At 40.3% G+C, this 23226-nt stretch overlaps 1 protein-coding gene across 4 annotated transcripts in view; it reads left to right on the forward strand.

Moving 5' to 3' along the window:
- The window catches only part of LOC115573003 (rho GTPase-activating protein 29-like), a 37267-nt gene that overhangs the window by 3083 nt on the left and 10958 nt on the right, over positions 1 to 23226 (forward strand). Inside the window, exons 3-9 of one of the 4 annotated variants that reach the window (XM_030403564.1) lie at positions 14901 to 15044; positions 19986 to 20082; positions 20302 to 20374; positions 20622 to 20682; positions 21240 to 21410; positions 22441 to 22505; positions 22598 to 22708. In XM_030403564.1, the coding sequence (XP_030259424.1) occupies positions 14901 to 15044; positions 19986 to 20082; positions 20302 to 20374; positions 20622 to 20682; positions 21240 to 21410; positions 22441 to 22505; positions 22598 to 22708 (722 nt within the window). Of the gene's footprint in view, positions 1 to 14900; positions 15045 to 18697; positions 19021 to 19151; positions 19454 to 19985; positions 20083 to 20301; positions 20375 to 20621; positions 20683 to 21239; positions 21411 to 22440; positions 22506 to 22597; positions 22709 to 23226 lie in introns of those variants that run through there. The other 3 variants (XM_030403565.1, XM_030403567.1, XM_030403566.1) reach the window with 3 other exon arrangements.

A 23226-nucleotide genomic window follows, 5' to 3' on the forward strand; every position in this document is an offset into this window, starting at 1 on the left:
AGGTGGGTGTGAAATCATACCATATGACCCTATAATGTCATTCAGCTATTCCCCATTTCGGATTAGTGGTTTATTTTTCTATTCTATTTTCTTTTCTCTGAGAAAGTGACACAAGCGGTATGGTGGAACAACTCATGCAAGATGCTCCTATTATAGTGGGGTTCTCTATCCAGTCAGAAGCAAACATTGAGTAATTTTCATTAGTTATTGGTAACAGAGTGGTGGAAGATGGTCACCATTAAAATCCTTTTAGTATTAGAAATACACTGTCTGCCAATAGCAACAAACCCAAATTAAGCAGCAAAATGATTGCAAAGCTAACAAGCATGGAAACGAGACATATGTCATCATTTAGATTAGGGCCACAGCTATCGAATATTTTTAGAATCGAGTATTCTACCGATTATCCATTCGATTAATCGAGTAATCTAATAAAAAATTATTTTGCATTATTAAACAACAATACCAGATAATGCATAACGAAAATGACAGGCGTGTTAAATAGACCAAGCAAATGACTTTTATTCCTGAAAAAAACACACAGATATTTATTCCAGCTATTCCTAACACCGGGAGTAAGGCTGTGTGTTTGTTTGTGTGTGCATGTGCGCATGAGTGAGAGTGAGAGAGACAAGATGAGAGTGTGTGTGGAAAGGAGTTATTTGTTGTAGCCTATTACTCTCTTGCAATTCAACACAAATTAGTATCCAAATCTTAACATGATATCTAGTCAGACCGACATCAGGCTACAGCTTCTACAAATACCATCGGTTCTAACTAGCGATGGTAGGCTACATTGAATTCGCTAACATCAATGTTTACGTTACCTTGTGTTGGCGACGCTTGGTGAGCTGGTGATAACAACTGGATGCTTTCAGTTCAGATGTTGAATCATTGTTGACATGCTGTTGTGGTATGCCAGTTCTGCTTTGCAACAGACAGTATTTGTCATTAAGCTTTTTATAAGAAAAGTATATCTTTTTTTTTGGTCTATGGTATTTGATGGATTTCTACATTATAGGGATTTGATAATCTTAGGCTATTGCACTATTTCTACATCTCATTTATTATGTTTAAGTGCTGACATCCATAATTGGATTGGAGTAATGACTTTTTGTATAAGGAGGCAGGGAGGTTAAACATTCTGGAAAAAGGATCAGTTAATGGTCTGCTTTCTACTGATTTAAATCAGGCTGTGTCTCTATTTTAGTTAAAGCACATTTGATGAACATTAATTTATTTCATCGGCCCTCTATGTTGGGAGTTTAAAGCAATATCTATTATGATACCTCAGTATTAGGGTATTATCCATCACAGACAACATATGCTTCCTATTGGTTCAATTATATTTAAGTAGAAATATCAAATGTTTAGCAATAACAGTCAGATTTAATTTTAGAATTTTTGTTTAATGTTCATGAATAAGCAGTATTTTTCACAATATTTTTCAGCTGTGTGATTTTAAACTGTATTTCTTAAAAGAAATATTTCTAAAATGAGTAAAGGCAGTGTTACACTTTGCTACGTCTCTGCCCTATGTGTTACTCTTGTGTGATTATCAGCATGTTTTAGCTTTTTCTTTGAAAAGATAAACAGCCTGACATCAACAACAGGTCTCCATGTGGAGGAAGGTCGTGGAGGAAGCAGGGAGGAGGTTAACAAGGCACATGCCACCCCTCGTGTTATTCTTTTCATATATCTGTCACTGGAGTACTGTGTGAAACTGACACAATGCTTTTTTATTTTTTTCTTCATGAAAGGCATGCGCCATGTTGTGAACTGACAGGTTGGTATTCTCATTGCCGAGAGGCAGGTTTGATTCAGCTCCTTATGCAGAGAATACTTTGTAGGTGTTTATTTTTACTCTCAGGGCACCCGCCAGTCATTAGCTGGGAGGCATATGCACGCAGCATGTTCAGTTGTCATAAACCCACATGGGAACTCCATCTGTGACCGTAAGCTTGAGTCAACTCGACCCACGACACTCACACCTACAGCTTCACACCTATAGATTCCCCAGGGTCAGATTGTGGGGTAGGTTTACACTTTCTCTCATAACTTACCTCTTTGTCACAGCGCTTGCAAGAATTGTTGCCCAACAATAGTCAGGCTGTCAAAGAATGTAACCCTAGTAAGGAATGTGAGGCTGCATGAGTTTTGACTAAGTAGGTGACTGCTGTCCCCATCCCCAACTTTAACCTCGCACTGCTCTGCATCAAACGCAATATTGCATTTGATCATTTAACCTTAATGTTTGACTTGAAATGACCCAAAATTGTAAATAAGTTGCTTACCTGCCAGGTAGTCAAGCATAATTCATCATTATTGTTTTGAAAGGAAGTGGGAAACAGTCAGGGTTTCCTTACCATTATAAGGCCTAGCTAAACACCCAAACCTTTAACCAAATGACGTCTCCCAAATCTAATGGTTATAGTAGGCTTCTTTAGCAAGTTGGAGCTTTTCATGTGTTGTTTATTTGATATCAGCTCTCTTTGTGTACACAGATATAGTGATAGTAATTGTCCAAAATTATGTGAGTTCAATTTTTTTTAATTAAAAAAAATATGAAGTTTTTCAGGGTTAGGAACCATCTTCCACAAACTTCAGAAAAACACTGAAAACAGCAGGACTGAAACCAGTAGTGCTCAGCTTGTTGTCACAAAATGAACCCTAAACAATTTCCCGTCCCCATAAATGTCCACTTTTAAAAAACACAATCATATTATGGTGCAGTGGATTAGTCTGACAACAAAGTCAAACTATCTTCTGCTGGAATATTTATTTTGCTTTTAACTCAAGTTATACACAGCTTGGCTTAAATTCCTTTGATTTTCACCGTTAAAAGAATTTCATAGAAATGGTACAACTTTTCAGGGCCAATAGAATGAAATGAATATGCAATATACAAGTCAGGATTTTCCCTGAATTCTGAAATTTTTGTTTGAGTCTGCATTTCCTTGCAGAAGACAGCTCGGTTAATGGTTTTAATCGGGATGAAAAGGACTCCTCCACACACAGCCGGGCTGCTGTCCCCCTCCCATCCCCCAACTCTCCTGCATACTCTGCATTCCTTTAGAACAAATGTTCACTTGTAGCTATAGTGCCTTCAATAGACTAATACTAGGTGTGAGGCAGATTGACTATGAAATCTCTCCTTAAAATAATCCATGTTGATTTGTGGTCATAAATAAAAGATGCTACATCGTCATGGTTGCCTTTAATTTGAACATTTGAGGTTAGGAAAGTGGAAGAAATATACCTATTTTTTGGAATCGAGAGGGGAATATCTCAGGGGAATAGCTGCAGGCCTTGTGAAAGATAAAACATGGCAACATGTTTATGTACATAAACCAACGGTGTGTATGTGTGCTTAAGAATTGTTTGAATAGTTAGATCTTTCACTCTAAGCTATGAAGTCTCACTTTACAAAATGCCATTGAAGCATAAGCTCATGTTTTGCTTTTTGGTGGACACATGGGGACAGAACAACTCTAAATTTCATTTGTATCCCCAATGTGCTGAAACAAAACATTTCCTTCTTTATCAAGCCAAAAAAGTTGAGGAATGTGTGTTGAGAAATGTGTGGTGGAAGTTATGGATAGGCCAACAATGTTGAACAGGATGAGGTTTTAGCTTTAAATGACTCTTGTTACAAGAACGAATAGCCCTCTGAATGATGTCTGAAAGTCTTTTTCCTTGAAGGTTTCTCTGCTTCAGAGAGTTTGGGTACCTTATTTTAGCCTTTTAGCTTCAGGTGGAATAGAGAAACGGAAGTGTTTCACACCAGCTCTTTTAGACTTCAGGGTAAAACAAACATCTCACGCATAGTTGAGAAGCATGAGGTTAAAGGCACATTTATATTTACCACAGATAAACTCTGGAACGTATTACCTCCCACTGTGCTGCAGAAAATATGCTTCACACAGCAAAGTGCTGCATGAGAAGAGGCATTCACTCTCTGTAATTGAGGAGGAACATGTCTTGCTGACTCACAAGTCTTTGTTTCATTATAAAAACTGGCTCTTTTTCAACTGTTGGTGTCATCAAGTCACTCTGATAAGATCTGGCTGTCGTCCAGTTAAACTGCATTGTTCTGTGTTTCTCAGTGCCAGTCTGTAATGATGGTGTTATCAGGAGGAAAGACTTTTTATTTTATTTCTAGAGCTGTATTTGATCAGATCTTCAGACAGTGTTGTGTGTGTGAGAAAGGATGTCTCTTGCAGTTACATGTTTACCTTTCTACTGAAAGTAGACAAAGTGCTTTAGTCATGGACTTGTTTTTCTTTCTGCTCGAAAAGGTTTGTATTCAAGTTACTGTATATGACTAGAACTGTTACCAACCAAAAAAATGTATGATTTTGAGGCTTATCAGAGTAAATGCTTACATTACATTCCTTGTTGAATGAGGCCTAGTTTTCACATGTTGACCAGTTTAAAACCCTGCCATTAAAGCTGCCACCAGTCTCTTATAAAACATACCCAGCAAAAGCTACCTCACGTATCTCTGCTTCTCATACAAGTGCCCCTGTGCCAACTGAAGTGGACACTTGTGGCTGGTGCCTTTAATCGCGAAAAAAAAAGCCAAATTCTAACACATAATGGTTTAATGGCCTGCTGCTCTTAGGAGCAAGAAAGGAGAGATTTGTTGGGCAGTAACTTTCCCCTGTGATGCTGAAGGATGTTTTTGTGCAAGCTTGTGGTTGGGGTGTGTTTCCTGGGGTGGGATTTATGGTTATGGGCTGTGGATGTTTGTGTAGGAGATTGGTCATGGCGAGGGGTGGATTGGCCAGTGGAGCTCTTGCTAGCAGGGGGACGTCACCGCTGATGATTGGACAGACCTGCTGAAATTTACAGCTGTGGATCAGGCCTGCACAGAGAGGCAACTTGTGAGGCTGGCTGTTGTTGTTTTTATGTGTACCAAAGAAACAGCTGATGTTGTGTTTGCTGATCTGAATAAGAAGACAAAACAAAATCACAGTTCAGCCTGTTCCAGCAAATTCTTAGATCCCCTGTTTCAAACGTCTGAAAGAACAAGTCATTTCTCTTACCAACACAGTAGTTTCCAACACACTGAAATGACATTATTCATTCCCATAGGTGGAAAGTGTTTTGCAAAGCATTGTGCTACCAACTTCTCAAGGTGAAGCAATCCCTAGAGGCCTATTTGTCATCTAGGAACTGGATGGAATAAAACTGGCTCACAATACAAGCCGTTATTTGTTCCTGGTAGCATTGCAACATCACAGTTAGAACTGAAGTGATTCATTCAATGATTTGAGTCAATTTAAAGGCAAAATTGCCAAATATCGTCTGCTGCCTGCTTCTGAAATGGGATGATGATTTGCTGTTTCTTCTTTTATATTTTGGGGTTACAGTTTGTTCTTGGGATTCTAAAGACAATTAATTGTGATAAATTGCGATTAATTGTGAAATAAATATATTTTTCCCCTCTAATTAAACTCACCAGAAAAGAGGAAACCAGTAGCAATGTTATAATTAATTTTTATTGATAGCTTTTGCTTTAGTTTCTCTATCAAAGTCTAGGAAGACCAATGAATATTTGAGTGCTGCCTGAATGGAAAACGCATGGAATACTACTGAACTTCATATCGTCACACTGGAAAAGTGGAGAGCATTAGTGTCACCATCTGGGTGTCATGACTCCATTACTGCAGATCGAAGCTGGAGCTGAGTATAGTCATTTGACTCTGGGATGAATGCTGATTGTAACCTTTCTTACTGAAGACAAAAGCCAAATGTTGGAGGGTGTTAGTTCGACTAAAATAAAAATGAGAAGTTAATTTGTTTCTTAATGTCTAAAACCATGGCTTGGACTGGAATCTTCGAGCAGTGGTTAAATGTGTACAAGCATTTATTTCCTGTTTCCCTTTGGAGCTTTGTCTCACCTCCATGTTTACCTTACATGTAGTGTGTTAATTTAAGAATGCAGTCTGGTTGTGCACCTGCCGTACTGAAGTGTTAAAGAAGCCTGAGTGTGAGGCCCAGACCTCACAGAGTGTGGCTCACTAATAGGGCAGGTAGCTGTTTATGGAGTGCCTGCTGTTTACTGTCTGTGTGATGTCTGAGGCCTGCTCTGTCTCCAAACAAGGCATGGGAAAGACGGAGAGGCACCAAGCAATGCTGCGTTTGTTTGGACAGGGGGGGAAATTAGTGTTTGGAGATGGAATCCTGACCAAACAATTCCACCTGTCGTAGATCAGGTTGCAGGCAGCCCAGCAATGCGAGCGGAGTCTGATACTATGAGTATTTCATGTTTTTTGGCCTTTTGGTTTGTGATCAAAGAGACTTGGGGATACTCTTTGTCCAGGTTTGTATGTGGGAAGGACAAAAAGGGGCTGCTTTTGCTTTGAGGGGAGCATTAAGGTGATGACTTAGTCATCACAGCGAGCAATGCGTCACCATCCTGGAATGAGATAGACGGATACACATCTAAAAGCAAACCTGAAAATCGTCTGCTGCTGCGGGTGTGAATCCTTCACCCTCCCTCCTTCAGGACGAGAGGAGGAGGAGGGATGCTGATGGAGAAACATGGCCTCCCTGGCCTTTCAGTAAAGCCCTGCGGCTGTTTCCCAAGCAGCACTGTGTCACCAGAGCTGCCAAGGCTTGTTTTATGTCGAGCAGATCGCATGTCCAGACAGGCCAGTTGATTGCATGTTGTTATCAGTGGGGGGAGCGGAAGCTGTAACCTCTGTCAGGCCACCTGAAGATTTGGATTAGATAGGTCAGTCTCTGCACCAGACACACAATGAGCTTTGTTAGACACAATGGGACCCCCACACACAACAATATCTGAGGAGACATAAATTTAAAAGGCAAATGTTTGAGCCACTATATAGGGTTAAAGTTGAGTAACTACTTAAACATGCTTGACAGTGATACTCCAAACACAATACCAGTATTTAGCAATATTTTGCCAAAAGTTTTTGCAACGTCCTCAGTATGCAGATTGACAGATTGACATCCCTTCTTCTCCAGTGAAAACTGGTCACTAGGGGATAGATATTAATGGATTCGGATAAACTGCAAAACCATTGCTGTTATTTAAAGAGCTTAAGCAATTAATTCATGCATACTTAATTTTATGGTTACAACAATTCATAGATTATTTGATTAGTTGTCAATTATTTGATTAATTACAAACTATTTGAATAAATGATTGGTCTTTCGAGTAATTTTTTAAGACAATATGTCCAAATTCGCTGATTTTAACTCCTTAGATGTGAATATTTTCTGGTTTTCGTACTCCTCTATGACAGTAAATGTACCATCTTTGGGTTGTGGACAAAACAAGATGTTTGAGGATGTCATCTTAATACACAGATACATTTTTAATTGAAGCTCTAGTTTACTTAAAAATGCCACACTTGGGGGCATGCAGGTCCAAATTTTGAGTTTTTTTTTGCAGAACATTATATTATGAATTTTAATACTTATTTAGGCTTTTTCTGTTGACATACTGAACGGTAGAAAAATTTATATTTGAAAGATCAATTACCAAATGATACATTGGAACACATGTTGTCAGAGATGTTTCAACCTTAGAGATGCTGTCCGTCTTAGAACTCTAATGAAAACCTTGACTGAAAGTAAATGTAGAATCCTATGAACTCCCAGACAGGTGATTTTTAATCGCAAAGTAGATTTATAAAATGTTCTGTACAGTTCGAGCCAAATCCACTTAACCATAATTGTATCTTTTAACACTCAGCTGTTGGGTGTTCTGTATCAAAAAAGAGACTAGAAGCATGTACAGTACATGCGATGGATCAAGTGAAACAACTCAGGTCAACTCTGATGTAGAGCTTAAAAATTATTACTGATCTGACTGAGAAAAAACACATGAAAAGTGAATAACACTATTTTATTCATTGTTTAATTTCAAAGCCAAATGCGGAACATTTGATGGTCCCAGAGTATTAAATATGCAAATTTCCTTGTTTTACATGATTTATCTTTGGACCCCTGGCCAAATTTTCAGTGTGGTGTTTGTGTTAAGAAAAAAATTAATTCTGTTTTGAAATTGAAAAAGGTAATTTTGTGTATATCGGTTATTATGACGTAGCAGTCTCAAGGATTCAAACTACTAGAAACTGCCCAAACAAGAAAGGGATCTTGAGCTTGTAGGAAATAAATGAAGCAGACCGAGCGTGAAGCGTGGCTGGGCCACCAGCTCATCCCACCAATGTAAAGAAAGACCAGGCAGCCTTAAGCTGCGTTGGCGTTTGCAGGGGGTCCAGCTTTAAACAATATGGCCCAGCTCAGTGCCTCAGCGCTGTTATCTTTACCAAAACAATGGCATGGCCCCCCACAATCGGCCGCAGATTTCCAGTGCGCTTTTTGAAGCCATTGTTGTGACAAAACCACTCACCACTGATTTTTACCAGCTTTCTCTCAGCTGTCTCCCGCTGCAATGAGCACAGATCCTCTCACACAATTCAAAGGGAAACAATGGTGGTGATCAGTATGAGCTGTCACACAAAATTTGACCTTGTTTTGATAACTTTATTCTCATTTCTGATGTTAAATAGAATTCTTTTGTTTACATTTTTTAATCTGGGCTTTTAAGGTGAGGAATTGATAATGATCTAAGAGGCCAAATTACACACAGACTGTACTGACATAACCATGTATATTGTGGAGGTTAAGACATGTTCACACACTTGAATTTGACAAAAAAGGTTATATACATTATGTTTTTTGTCATTTTTGAATTAGAGCCGCATCAATTAGTTGTTAGCTAGTGAAAATAATCGTTTGTTGCAGCCTTTAGGTTTAAACCATTGTGAAATGATTTGAATCTAAAACACTTCAATAATAATTTTTGGACAGTTCTAATGGCATTATTTGCCCTTAGACCTTGATCTGAGTCCTTGATTAAAATTCAGTACTTTCAGTAAAATTTCTGTCATGATCTAATATTTATACTTTCCGTCATATGACAGCAATTGCATAATCAGCCCACAGTAGGCCTTTACTAGAGGCATGACTTGGAAAGGAGATTCAATGTTTGACAGCTCTGTATAAAATATACAGCCTGCATGAAGTATAACTTGTTGCAGGAAATATAGCCAGGATTTGGACAGCCTCTTTACACCTGTAACTTTGAGATCTGGTGGGAAATGTTGTTAGAGTCGATGCATGATGGGTAGTGCTTTTTAACCTCCAAAGCAGCTCTGCTGTCATTAGTGTCGACGTGGTCTTTGTTCTCTGAAGCTTGCTACCAGTCTGTGTATCATTAATTGAAAATGCTGGTTGCTATCTGTTTGTTTGCCTTTGTCATTCCATTACAGTTTTTTAACGCTGTGCAATGGAGCATCTTTGACAGCTGACAGTGGGTGACAGTAAACAAAAGATACAGCCAATACCAATCCAATGGAAAATACCCTGATTGGCTGGCATTCCAGTCCAACAGATTGGCTCAGGAGATCCTTCTGTTTTTGTTGCCACAACATCACAGCTATTGTTATTTATTTCCTCACAATTTGTACCCCTTTCTCTTATCTGCTGAACAGATTAGTCTAATTCTGTTATTTTGAGAGGAAAGGGAAATGTGTGATCCTAACCAACATTATTGCAGTGATTAATGTCTTGCAAAGTGGAAACTCTCAGGTGTGGACATTTTTTGGACTGGTTCTTATGTGCTAATGGTCAAACCACATATGTCTTTGATAAAAAAAAATCTTCAGATACCATTGAGCTAGCCAAAAATCCTCCTGATGACCACAACTGAGAAGGATGGTTAAAAGGAAGGGGAGGGTTTTTAATGAAGGCCTATTGTCACTGCTGACAGGGAGGGGGACCTTTTAAAGTATGTGTTGCAGAGTCAGGGACCTCTTGCCTTGGGGCAGGTGAGCAGGTTAGTCTCCCTCCTCCATAGGATACCTTTTCTCTAATCCTGGGGGGTGGTAGCTACAGACAGTGATTGGTTAGCCTCTAATCAACAAGATCAGTGGTTCCCAAAGTGGGTGGCGCGCCCCCTAGGGGGGGCGCAGATCCATTGCCGGGGGGGCGTGGTACTGCGACTCGGCTAAATGAATGAAGCATGCTTGCACACTGCTAGCAAAACATGGACAAGTTTTTGACTGGGCTCCCACCTAAACGTAAAGCAGATGATGAACCGTCACCCGATGTGCTCCCAAAACAAGGCAAGCCAAAGACAAGAAAATATGACGAGACATATCTCGCCTTTGGATTCACCTGTACAACGGTGGCTAATGAAGAGAGACCACAGTGTGTTGTGTGTCTCAAAATACTAGCCTGTGACAGTTTGAAGCCAAACAAGCTAAGGCGCCACTTGGAGACAATACACCCGGAGCACAAAGACAAGTCAGTTGACTTTTTCAGAAAAAAACTCATAAACTGCCGTGCTCAACAGTGTCGCTTTACTAAAGCTGCATCCGTGGCCGCAAATGCCCAACTCGCTTCGTATAAAGTTGCATACCGAGTGGCACAATGTAAAAAGCCGCACACAATAGCTGAAGAATTAATACTTCCCTGTGCTATGGACATGGTTTCAACTATGCTTGATGACACAGCAGCCAGCAAGCTGAGGGCGATCCCTCTGTCCGACAATACCATCGCCAGGCGCATTTATGATATTTCAAAGGACATGGAGGAGCAGCTTAATGATAAGGTGCGCGACACCCGCTTTGCGCTGCAGATGGATGAAGCAACTGACAGTAACAGAGACGGTTTACTGATAACGTACGTCAGATTCATTGATGAAGATGATTTGAGGGAGGAACTGCTTTTCTGCAAAAAAATTCTTGGCAGAGCCACTGCAGAAGAACTGTTTAAAATCATTGACACTTACTTGAAAGAGGCCAATCTGAAATGGGAGGACTGTGTGGGCATCTGCACAGACGGGGCTCAGGCTATGGCTGGGAAACGTGGAGGGCTACAAGCGCTCATCAAGCGCGTCTCCCCAAATGTGCAGTGGACACACTGCATGATACACCGTGAGGCGCTGGCGTCTAAACAGCTGAGTCCTGAGCTGAACGATGTAATGACCGACGTCATTGCCACAGTCAACTACATCAAAACACGACCGGTCAAATCGCGGATATTTTCAGCACTATGCAATGAAATGGGCTCCGACCATACAGCTGTTCTGTTTCACAGCGAGTCCCGATGGCTGTCACGTGGGAAGGTGCTGTCCAGGGTCTTCGAACTGCGAGATGAAATCTGCATCTTTTTGGAGGAAGAGGGCAGCGATTTTGCCCAAAAGTTTAAATGTAACAAGTTCCTCATGAAACTTGCATACCTCAGTGACATGTTTCTGAAACTCAATGAAGTGAATTTGCAGATGCAGGGCAAAAACACACACCTTCCACATCTGGCAGATAAAATCACATCATTCATCAGAAAACTTGAGATGTGGCAGCAGCGAGTGAAAAATGGAAATATTGACTCATTTGAGAACTTGAAATCATTCATTGAAGTCAACAAGCTGCAGAACACAGTGATCCCATGCATGGAAGCACACTTCTCTGCCCTTCAGAAACATTTCCAGAGATATTTTCCGGTGCAGGATCCCAAAGAACATGACTGGATCCGTGACCCCTTCAGTGCAACACCACCTGCCGACTTCAGCACAGCTGAGGAGGAACAGTTTGTTGATGTCACCTCTGATTCAACAATGAGGCTGCAGTTTAAGTCAAAGACACTGGCTGCATTTTGGATTGGAGCAGAGAAAGATTACCCACTGCTAGGTAAAAGAGCCCTGACCATTCTTCTTCCTTTTGCCACATCCTACCTATGTGAGATAGGTTTTTCTGCAGTGGCCTCAATCAAGACAAAATACAGATCAAAGCTGGACATTGAAAATGAACTCAGAGTGGCAGTCTCACAACTGCAGCCCAGATTTGAGAAGATGTGCTGCATGAAGCAAGCCCACACCAGTCACTGAAAAGATGTGGGGGTTAAAGGTGTAATTTTTGCACAACAAATCTTTAGTTTTTTGTTTTTTGTTTTTTTTTTTACCTTTCAGGGAATTTGTCATGTTTTAAAACAAATTTTTTTTGCACAGAGAGGCAATTTTTGAAATTTTTGTCAGCAATATTGAATACTGTTACACAGTTTAAAAAAACCTGTTACTCTGAAAATAATTACAATGTTAAAGGTGTTTTATTATCTTATTATTTATTTGTTATTCCAAATGAGGATGTAGTTAATTGCATATCACTTTTATTTGTTTAAAAGAAAGTAGCAGTTTGTGTTAATTACAACGTATGAAATAAACTGCAATGGAGTTTGAAAACCAAATATTTGTTTGCATATCCCCTGGGGGGGGGGGGGGGGAAACGAAGAAAATGTTCTCACAGCCAAAGGGGGGCCCAGCAGAGAAAGTTTGGGAACCACTGAACAAGATGGTCCCTGATGCTGCACTTGCATCCTTGAATTTCTGGACATTTGGAGAGTGTCTCCAAGTCTTCCTTTGTGTTTAGTTCCCATATTATTCTTTGTCAAACCTTTCTTGTCTAATGTCTACATTAATGTCCATCTCTTCGGCCATTCTTGTGAAATACAGTCACAGATGGCCAGGGCTTATGTCTCACTCGCGGATTATGCCCCCTCTAACATTTTTTACAGCAGCCTATTGAATTAGTGTGTGTGTTTGAGTCAGAGAGGAGTCAATTGGTATCACACACAGACTCACACAGGCTCTTATTTTGTCAGCCTCTGTAATTTCTTTGAACGTTCCAATAAATTCAGTCTCTCATCTCACCCTACTGCCTGGTGGGGTGGGCCTTGATGAAAAACAGATGACTCTACAGTTTCCAGCCGGTGTCCCTGCTTCTTCCAAAACAGTGAGTTAGACATGAACTCACCTATTGTCTGGTGCCTCCTCTGATTAGCCTGCAACAGAGCGGGACACAGGCTCCTTCCTCTCCTGTGGTCTCGATAGAGATTAATTTTATTTATAAGACACATTTATTTGACAAGTCCTGTAGGAAAGTTGTAGAACCAATAATACATGGAATCTATAAAGTTTTGAAGCGTAGCTTTCTTTTCCTTGGCAAAATAAATACAGATAAAAGCCCTTTACACCCTTCACTGCTTTGCCTGGCTCTATAGACAGGGAATGCCATTCATAGCTGAATGACTGATGTGATATGACTGGTAAAAAAGTGGGAGAGATGCAATCTGAATGCATTTTGTACATTCTTTTTCTCCTCAAGTATCATCTTTTGAAACCTCACCCTTAGCAGAGAGACGAAAGATCGTCTCAACATTTCTTTTGACACACACACACACTGTGTTGTAGAGAAAGAATGCTTTCACAATAACTGCCACTGAAATTGAATTTCTTCAAACTTATGTGGTACGAGTGCCCTTTTAATGGTGCACTGTTAACAAGTCTTATCATACACAAACAGAGACTCTGTGCTATACTTGTATTTATCGAGTTCTGAAGAAGTACAAAGTTGAATAGATAAATTTGACATTTAGCTGTCATTCCTGACTCTACCATAATTCAAAGGTGGCTGTTACACAGATAAAATCTGTGGCTTTTTTGTTAACAGGGACATTTGATTTACCCCACCCCACTTGTGACCACAGAAGCACAAAAAGCACGTCATCATCTCTATATTCATCATCTTCACTAGTCTGGGAATGTTATAACTGTGACTGAGACAGTGTGACCTGTTTACATAGATACATGTCTCTTCCGGTGCACGTAATGTCACTGCACGCCTGGAGGAAACAGAGAACAAGTTTCATCACAGCAGTTTTGTGCAACACCAACTGTGTTAGTCACTGTCACTCAACCACAGCTGTCTTACACTTTTAATCTGAGCGCACAACCGTGCATGTGGGTAAAATAGAACATGTACTGTATTATTTTGCCCTAAGGGGATTTGTCTGGATTAGACAGAAGATGACAGTTAAGTTTCATAGTTTCAAAATGACAAAGTGCTTGCCAAATGATGTGTGTGGCTAAGACTAAAGGAATGCCAAGAATGTATTTATCACTGGCTTACCTGTGACTCAAAGAGGTGCTTCATACCTGGCATTGTCGTGCGTCTCCACATGCTTCTTGAGTGATTGGATCTCATTTCCTGGCTCTGCATGCAAATAAACATGTACATCTTTCTGTTTTTAAAGACCAGATACATTATTGTTGGAAAAACTGGCACAATTTTTACACATTTTTACTGTATTTGTAAAGTTGGACAAGTTGTTGTGTCATTAAAGTTGGTGGTCTTGCTTCATAAATAAGGGTCAAATCAGTTGAAACTGTTAATTCAAAAAGCGACTAAATGTTTGCACGGAGTAATCAAATTTCTAGAAAACATGACTGATTAAGAATTTACCGGAACTGTTTCGGTAAAGTTAATTTAGTTTGGGCTCACTCAACAACTCTCACAATTGCTCAAATTCACTAATGAAATGAGTTGAAACAGACAGTACATTCACAAAAATGTGATGCTTGGCTTGGAAGATAAGAGAGCCTAAATGCGGAATTTGGATTACAGTTAACCAAATGGAAATCAGAGTGTGTTTCACCTACTCCATGATGATGTCATTTCTGTGTAGGCAATCCTTACATGTGGCCCAGGACACAGTTGCGTACAAACTTCTAAAGAATGTTGCCACATGCGTCCCAGACCGTCTCTGTGTGTGGTCTGAGCGATTAGATCTCAATCTGAATCTCAGTGCATCTTGGATTCCTTTGTACTTGATGCTCCACCTGTGATTGGATCACATAAAAATGGGGTGTGATGGTACAGACTTTGACTAATGAAGATAAAAGTTTGTGATTGCAAACTGTGCATGGTACTTTGGTTTTGGAATTAATACAACTTTTGTTAATCTTGTCAAGGTCTTTCTACTTACATGACCTAACCTACTTGTGCCTCCTCTTCTTTTTCCAGAGAATCTGGAAGAACTTCAGGAGGTGGTGCAGGAACGTTTGGCAGAGTTACTCCGCGTCCTCAAGGCTGTCATCGGCAAACACCAGACACTCAACTCGGCGGACATCCTAGGAGCTGCTGGAACGGTCATTGCCAAGGTCAAAGGTCAGTAATTACTAACTAGTATGCATGGACACACACAGATGCACAAGTAATAACACACAGGTGGCCAGATGATGCTCAGATATCTTGTTGCATTACAGGTTCAAGCAAAGGGTCTACATCAGTCTTGAAACTGTATGGGAAATACCCTGCAGAAATGTTTTATAGCTCTGTGCTTGGTTAGAGTTGGCTTGGAGATTTGTTTTAAAAAGGTCACAGTATGAGAAGTTATTATTCCTTCAGCAACAGATCCATTTCTCGTCTACTTAATGAATACAAACAAAAGGATTCTCAGCTCATGAGTTCAGTCTGCTGGAAACGTGATCCACTGCAAGGGTATTTCTTCACTTGACTTGCACACAAGAATCTGTACGGAGGAGACTAGGTGGCTGTAATTTGCATTCCATATTTCAGCGACCGCGGAGGCCCCTTGACAGGCCGCTTGTCAGTCAGGCGCGTCCACGTTTCTTCATTCTTTTCTGCATGTCGTGAGGTGTGTGGTTGTCTGACAGCTCATCTGCCCTATCTCAAAACCTGAGTTGTGACCTACTCCTTAAGAATGCTTCAGAATACACGTGTGCATCTGCAGTCCACTGAGTGGTGCTTTGACAATGTTTAGAATGCAAACAGGAAACAAAAGAGATCTAGTATTAGATCAGACAAAGGAATTATTGGCATTGTTGAGACTCAAATGATGGAACAGACTGTAACTTCAGTGACGATGGAAAAATTACATCATGACTGAAGGCTTCTGTCATTTATAAACATTTATAAAGGACAGTTTCGATGCACCAATTTTGTTTTTTAGTTTCACATTCTTTCAGTTACCCCTGCCATAATACTTTCAAAAGCCACAATAAACTCTGTTCTATGTTAGCACAAATAAAAAATATTCCAATGTGTGTGTCAAAGTCAAGTCAATTTTACAATATAGCCCAAAATTACAAATCACATTGCCTCAGAGGGCTTTACATTCTGTACAGTGAAAAACATCCTCTGTCCTTAAACTGTCGGTTCAAAGAATGAAAAAATCCCTTAAAAAAACCCTTGTAGTTTGGTAAAAAAAGAAAAAAAGAAAAGTGGAATAAACTTAAGGAAGGGCCTCAGAGCAGGGATCTGTCTTTGAGGACTTACAGACTTGCGATAGATGTCTCATGTACAGAACCGACCAACAAAATCCCAGTTTATACAGAGTACAGTGACAAAATATCTGATACACTTAGGCTACGTTCACACTGCAGTTACAAGTGACCTGAATCCGATTTTTTCGCTCATATGTGACCCATATCTGATTTGCTTTTGACAGTGTGAACAGCACAAGTCGCATTGAATCTGACATTTTCTAATCAGATTCAGGCCACATTTAAATGTGGTACTGAATCGGATACGTATCGGATTTTTTTGAATGCGACCGCAATCTGAACAGCCAGGTCGCATTTAATGCGACTTTGACGTCATTCTGACCCGCGCTGCACTGTTTTGTAAATGAATGACAAATAAAGTTGATTGAAAAAAAGTGTGCCACAGGCCGGAGCGAGCGGTAGCCACGAACATAATCAAAACAAACATGGAGGACAGCAGTGATCCTGCTCGGTGTAACCAGCCACATCCCGATCCCACCACTCCTGGCTCTGACGCCGCATCCAAATACTCCTCTGTACGAATGTTGCCGCTATTGCTCCGCATAGAGCCATCGTTAAAGTATGAATTTTCTTTCTCCTCTTCCTCCTTCGTGATATCACCCGCTCACAAATTTGCCGGCTGCCGCCACACACTGTTTTTAGCATTAAGCCATACGGTCCCACGTTACCGGTTGCCGTTGCCATGTTCGCTTCAGTAAACACCGCTGTGGCGTGATGTCATCAATGATCAACTGCGCATGTGGGTCACTTCAGGAGCGTGAGCTGTTCACACAGCAATCCGTAGACAGGCCGCATTTAAAGAGGTAATGTGAACAGCCAAACAAAAAATCGGATTTGAGCAATAAATCGGAATTGTGCATTAGGACCTGCAGTGTGAACGTAGCCTTAGACTGTAAAATATATGTGAAGCCTAATTTCTTCACAGCTTGTTTTAAATGTGTTGCTGTAATTAAATCCAGAATCGCCATATGCTTGACAGTAATCAATAGAGTTGATGAGGTGAAACATTAAATATATTGTCTTTTTACTGTTTTCAGTTGAGCAAATTTCTAATAGGATAAACAATTTATCAACGGCTGTTTTATTTATTTTATAAAGTGCCCCAATTCTCTTGAATCGAGGTTGTTCCTTAATTTGTGGGTAAGATGGCATTTCTCTTTGAGAGAATAATTTGATCAAGATACTTATTATCATCTTGTATGCTAAAAATGCACAAAAATATGCTCAAACACCTTAACTGCGATAGAATGGTGGTTCTGCTGTACAGTACAGTAGTGCAGCAGCATGCCATTATTCCTATTTCATAAGGATAGCCTAGTCAATAACTCAGGCAGTAAATGCATAATTGAATCTTGGAAATTTGCCTGTCCACAAGGGGGTGCCTTACATTGCTGCACACTATGGCTGGACTGTCCCTAATGGCCAGTAGGTAACACAATACAGACACAGTCAGGGAGCCAGAGGAGGACTGAAAAGAAGAGGCTGAAAGAGGAATGAATCAGTGAGACGCCAGAGATCAGGACTCAAAGGTCTGGATGATAACAGGTCTTGTGTGTCTCAGTGTCTTCAGAGTGTGTCGTCTCCTCATCCTTGTTGCCCTTTGATGTTTGGTCATGACACCTGGGGCATTTGGACAGCTGCCAGAATTTACTGGAAAAAGAAATCCCCCTCCCCCCTCTCCAAACACATGGTTGTCTAACCAGTTTCAAATGCCATTTACATGCAGATGTTATCCGCAAACTATTCTCTTACTATTGTTTTTGTCTGAGACTGTAGGCAAGTTTTAATAAACCTGAAAATGTTAAGAGACGTGTTCAGCTCCACTCAGTTGTATAATTCCAAGGGTTTCATACTAGACAGAGACGCCTATTGTTTTATTGCCTGTACTTTTTCTCTGTTTGTGTGTCATCAAAGATATGATCTTTCCATGGACTCTAATTGGTTAAAAACCAGACCCAGACAGTGGTTTCTTTTCCCTGGTCACATTTTGAGAGAGTGTTCATTTTCACCTCCTCCTACTGAAAAACTGCAGGGCACTGCAATAAAAGTGTCAACTTCCACAACTTATTGAAATTCTTTCCCTGCTCTCTGTCGCCCTTTGTCAGGGGAAGATGCTGGCAGCTGACAGAGTGTGTTTGTTTAATGCAATCAATCTTGTATGTGAATGTTAAAGGCATTTTTCTATCACTATGTGGAACAAAAAAGTTGTAGATTTATTTGATTAATTTAAGGAAAGTTGTTTACACTCTTTTCTGCATTTAAACACAATTCTGTGTTTAGTTGGCCTGTCATGCCAAAGAAAATCAATATAAGTTCAATAGTACTCATTAAAGGCATTTTTAGGGGCTAATTGTCCCAGTTACGGCTCAAGCGTGAGAAAACAATGGCCCCTGTACTTGAATGATGCAGTTTCCATATTTCAATCGTGACAAGGGGGGCAGAGCTCTGGAATCATTGTTATGAGACCCACAGGATGTCCTGAGGAAGAAGTCAGCGCGGAGTTGTACTCTTGCATTCAGGGCCAGGGAGGTGCACGGCAGGGAGGCTTTCATCGCTCAGTCTCTTCTCTTAGTGTCCTCGAGAGTCTCCCTGGAACGTGGGGTTGCCTCCCCAACCCAGGATGCCATGACCCTGCTGTGCTTCGTCTTAGGTTGGGACTTTACAATTACCCAACCGCCATTGACATGGATTGAATTTGCTCTCGTGAAGAGAAAATGGAAGCACAAAAGTTAGAAAGCAGTTTGGGAGCTGGGGCTGTCTAGGGCTGTTTTTTCCCAGCACCTGAGGTTTTGTGGTCCCAGTTACTAGACAATGATGCCAGGTTTCATAGAGAAAAGGTAAGTGTTGTCAAGGTTGTCTGTAGTGTTACATGTCACAGAACTCAAGCTGTGTGAGTGTTTCCTGTTGCGGGCAGACAGGAAGTACTCAGCTTAGTCGGATTTCACTGCCTGTTTCTTATGTTCCTCCACTTGCTTTCTGCAAATGCCTTCTTGCTGAGTAAACCGTTTCCTGACATCTCGTTCTCAAAGATTTATCAAGCGTCGTTGGCCCTGCAGCTCTTAAGTCGGTGGACATCTTGATGGAAATACATCTAAAAGCAATGTCTTCGATTGATTACCTCTTCTGAGCATGATTAACATGGACGATGGCATGTGGAATTATAACACAGTGGAACAAAGGAGGGAAAATCTGGGATTGTTTCTGAATATTCCTTGAACATTCATCCTTGAAGATCCTTGAAGCTGTTCAGAAGAAAACGTTTTTGATTTGGTAGGAAGACAGGGACTGCACATGGCATTGGCTCAGACAGGCATTAACAGTTTTGTTATTTAATCTGTTTGCAAAGCCTTTTCTTTAAAACATTTGACCCTGTTTAACCACCCAGGAGGTTGACTTTCGTTGTCTCATCGAAGAGAATGTCAACACTTGACTGAAACTACTTTAGCACTTTAAGAGACGATAAATCACTACTCACAAAATCAAAATAGTGAACTATGGTTGTTACTACTTATGATTGCGAAAGGATAAGGAGAAGGAAAACAGATTTTTTAAATTTCATACATTTACTTTGCATTGGATACATGGTTTTTGCTTTTAGAAATGAATATAGCTGTTTCTTTTCATTTACATGTTATTTATTTGATCCATTGTTTATGTCTGTTTATGATTTTTATGTTTAAGAACTCATGGCCCAGCCACAAACCGGCCTTGTCGTGTAAATACGTCTGTTGAATGATTGAGTATAGATAAGCGGGTTTGTAACATTTTGGCTGACATTCTTGTATTTTATCACTCTCCACAGGCGTTAACTTCAAGGAAGTGAACCCCGAAAGCACAAAAGCTATATTTGGCGAGATACACGCATCCATTGACACTTTGGCATTCACATTCGGCAATGTGTGAGTACAATGTTTGTATACCTTTTCAACACCACAAGATTTATTGTTACTTTTTGGTGTGGCGGCCAAGAAAAGTGGGCTGACTCGCCCAATCTTTAAAACCTTGAGTTAATCTTTTTGCCCTCTGCGTGTCTGTTTTTCCAATTGTAGTAATTGTTTTTGTTTTGTATTCCAACTGTATTTTTGACATATATTTGCATCTTCACATCTACCACTCAGAGTTTCTGACTTCCTTATGGGAGATGTGGACAGCGGCTCAGGGTTGGGGATCCCCCAGACCAGAAGAAGCAGGGTGAGACACCAGCTTTTGAGCCGGCAATTTTTTTACTGTTGTTGTTTTCAAAGCTTTGTTCAATCATGGCAGTTTTCAAAAGGGTGCACTCAAAGCAGCAATTTTACCACGCCTCCATTTAAAAAAGCCTCAAAGACTTGCTTTCTGTACTTAATTTGGGTGTTGAAAACCCAGCTGCTTCTGATGTCTAACTTTGATTGTATGTCTGCTATTTAACCCCTTATAATTGGAAATGTCTATTTCACAGTCTTTTGACAATCTCTCTGTGGATCCTGAGGGATATGTTTCAGAGAAAAGTGACCTTGTGGGTAAGTTTCATTCACATTCTTTAATTTACCTCTTAGCAGTGCGGGTGTGAAATAGATTAATCCTGATATGTAATGGCTATTAATGGCTGCTTTACAAAGCATTTAATGGTGCCGTTGTAGCCCGGGGCACCTTGGAGTGTCAAGCCTGTGAGTTAGCTGAGTGATTAAGGCTTTGGACTCTTGAATGCCTGAGGTGGACCCGCCTTAAACCTCTGCTTCCACCCCTGTTATTTCTGCTTCTTTTTTCATACTAGCTGCTCGTTTTGCCCTCGCCTTCCACATATCTGACATTCCTTGCCTGTTTAGGAGTAGTTCCGTGTGGGATGGGAAACACATGGGGTTTGTGTTAAATCCGATGGCGGGCGGTTGGGAGAGGTGTATCACAGTGTAACCAGTCAAAAGAAAATAACGCTGTTGGACTACTTTAAAAGATGCCCAGCACTTTCATATCCTCCCACACTCCCAGGTTTGACCTCAGTTTGCGTTCTCATTTACCTCCCACACACACCTGTTGGGATGCTAGAACTGAGAGACATTTACTTTGTTTGATGTGTAAGACTCCACTGCTGACTCTTCAGGCCCAGAGGTGCAGTTATCACGGGAGGAAGAAGTTGACCTGACCCTTCAAAAGAATGACAGCGGGGTGGAGTCTGCTCTACTTTACGCCAAGGCCTGGTCCAAGTATATTAAAGACCTTCTGGCCTGGATGGAGAAACGACTGGCTATGGGTAAGAAAAGGGCATCACTGACAGTGCACTGGGCTGCATTAAGATAATAAACTTGATATTATGTGGAAGCATGGGTTTATTGATAACTTCTGAACTGGAATTCTGTGGTAGAAATGGCCTCATTTTATGTTGCAATGTAGTTAAAACAGGACTCCTAGGGCGCGCAGGTAGTCGAGTGGTTAGAACGCATGCCACGAACCCAGTGGAACCCGGTTCCAATCCAGCCGGAGGACCTGTACTGCATGTCACATCCCCCCATCTCTCTCCCCTTTCTGATCTATCCACTGTCAAATAAAGGTGTCTATGCCTCAAAAAAAAAAAATCTAGACTTCCTAGATATCCAACTTGCAAATATGACCCCTGAGTGATTATAAGCCTTTTCCAGGTATGCTTATGCTTCAGGTGACTTTATTAACAAGCAAACTCTCTGACTAATAGGCCTGTAGAAGGCTACACGTGTATTGTCATCCCATAGGTTCTGCTGTTATGTATTAATGAGCTATATTGATTTTGCAGTCTGAGCAGAAAATGTTTGCCTGCTAGCCTCATTGTTTGTTCCATCTACTTAGAACTTATTTATACGGCTGCAACTTCTTTTCACAGGTTATTGGTTTATCCTGTATTCTATAAAATGCCAAAATTACTTTCTTCTTTTTTTAACAGTATGAAACCAAATGACTCTGCATTTACAAAAGGAAATATCAAAGAAAGGCAGCACTGCCTTAAATATAAGAAGCTCAAACCAAAGAAATATTTTGATTGAATATCAAAATAGTTGGTAATTAATTTTCTTTAAATCAATTAATTCTTCCAGTTGCGTTTATGGTAAATATCTAGTATGTACTAAAGTATGAAGGGTGATGTGGTTACTACAATAAGTTCCTGTATGAGCTGAAGCTTGTGAGTAAACTGTTTTCGGTCGGGGCCATCGTGCAATTAGATGAAATACATTAAACATGCTTTTGTCCAAAAAAAGTTATTTAAAACAGCGATATAGAAAAATAATTCCTTGTCCTTTCTTTTCTTTCAGACATCGAGTATGCCAAAAATTATGCCAAAATGGCGGAGTCTGCCAAAGCACTGGCCAGTCAACAGGTAAAAGAAGAACCTAAACTCTGTTTAAAACTGTAGTTGAAAATATTTGTCTGAAATTATTTTTGAGATGTTCTTTGTTTTGTTTCTCCAAGGACTACATGCCATTCAGCGATATCTACGTTGCCACATTCAAGAATGACATTGAGTACAGACAGCTGTTTATTCAATCTGCAGTGGCACTTCAAACAAATAAATTCATACAGGTAAGAATGCAAAAAGGAAGTCCTTGAAGAAACACTTACCTCATCCAAATTCAGACTTGTTGGATGCGTCCAACCTTCAGCATTTCAAAGGCATAAATTAAGCAGAGGCATTTTTTTTTTTCTTTGAAAGTGAGTGCCAAAATAAAACATTGCAAAAGCCCGTTGTAGATTTACTCTATGGGAAAAAAGTACACTGTGCTTCTTGTTAAAAATGTAGCAATTTTCAACATGATGAATCTGCGTTTAGTTCAGTAATTCTTATCTTTCAAGTCTTTCTTGTAATCCGACTATTCTCAGGCTCTTATGGGTGTTGTAATTTCTTGTAAAACCATTGCCAAAGACTTCAAGCAATTTAAGTCAGAAAGCCTTCCTGTTATCCTCTAGTCAGTAGGGATATTTTGTAACAGTACTTGCTGATAAGGACAAAAGCATCTCTGATGTAGTTATCATCCTTATGTCTTACCTTCAGTTTAAAGCTTAAATTAAAAAACGTACTCACAAAAATGACTTTTTAAAAT

The sequence above is a fragment of the Sparus aurata genome, chromosome 21, assembly GCF_900880675.1.
Source record: "Sparus aurata chromosome 21, fSpaAur1.1, whole genome shotgun sequence".
Classification (NCBI taxonomy): Eukaryota; Metazoa; Chordata; class Actinopteri; order Spariformes; family Sparidae; genus Sparus; species Sparus aurata.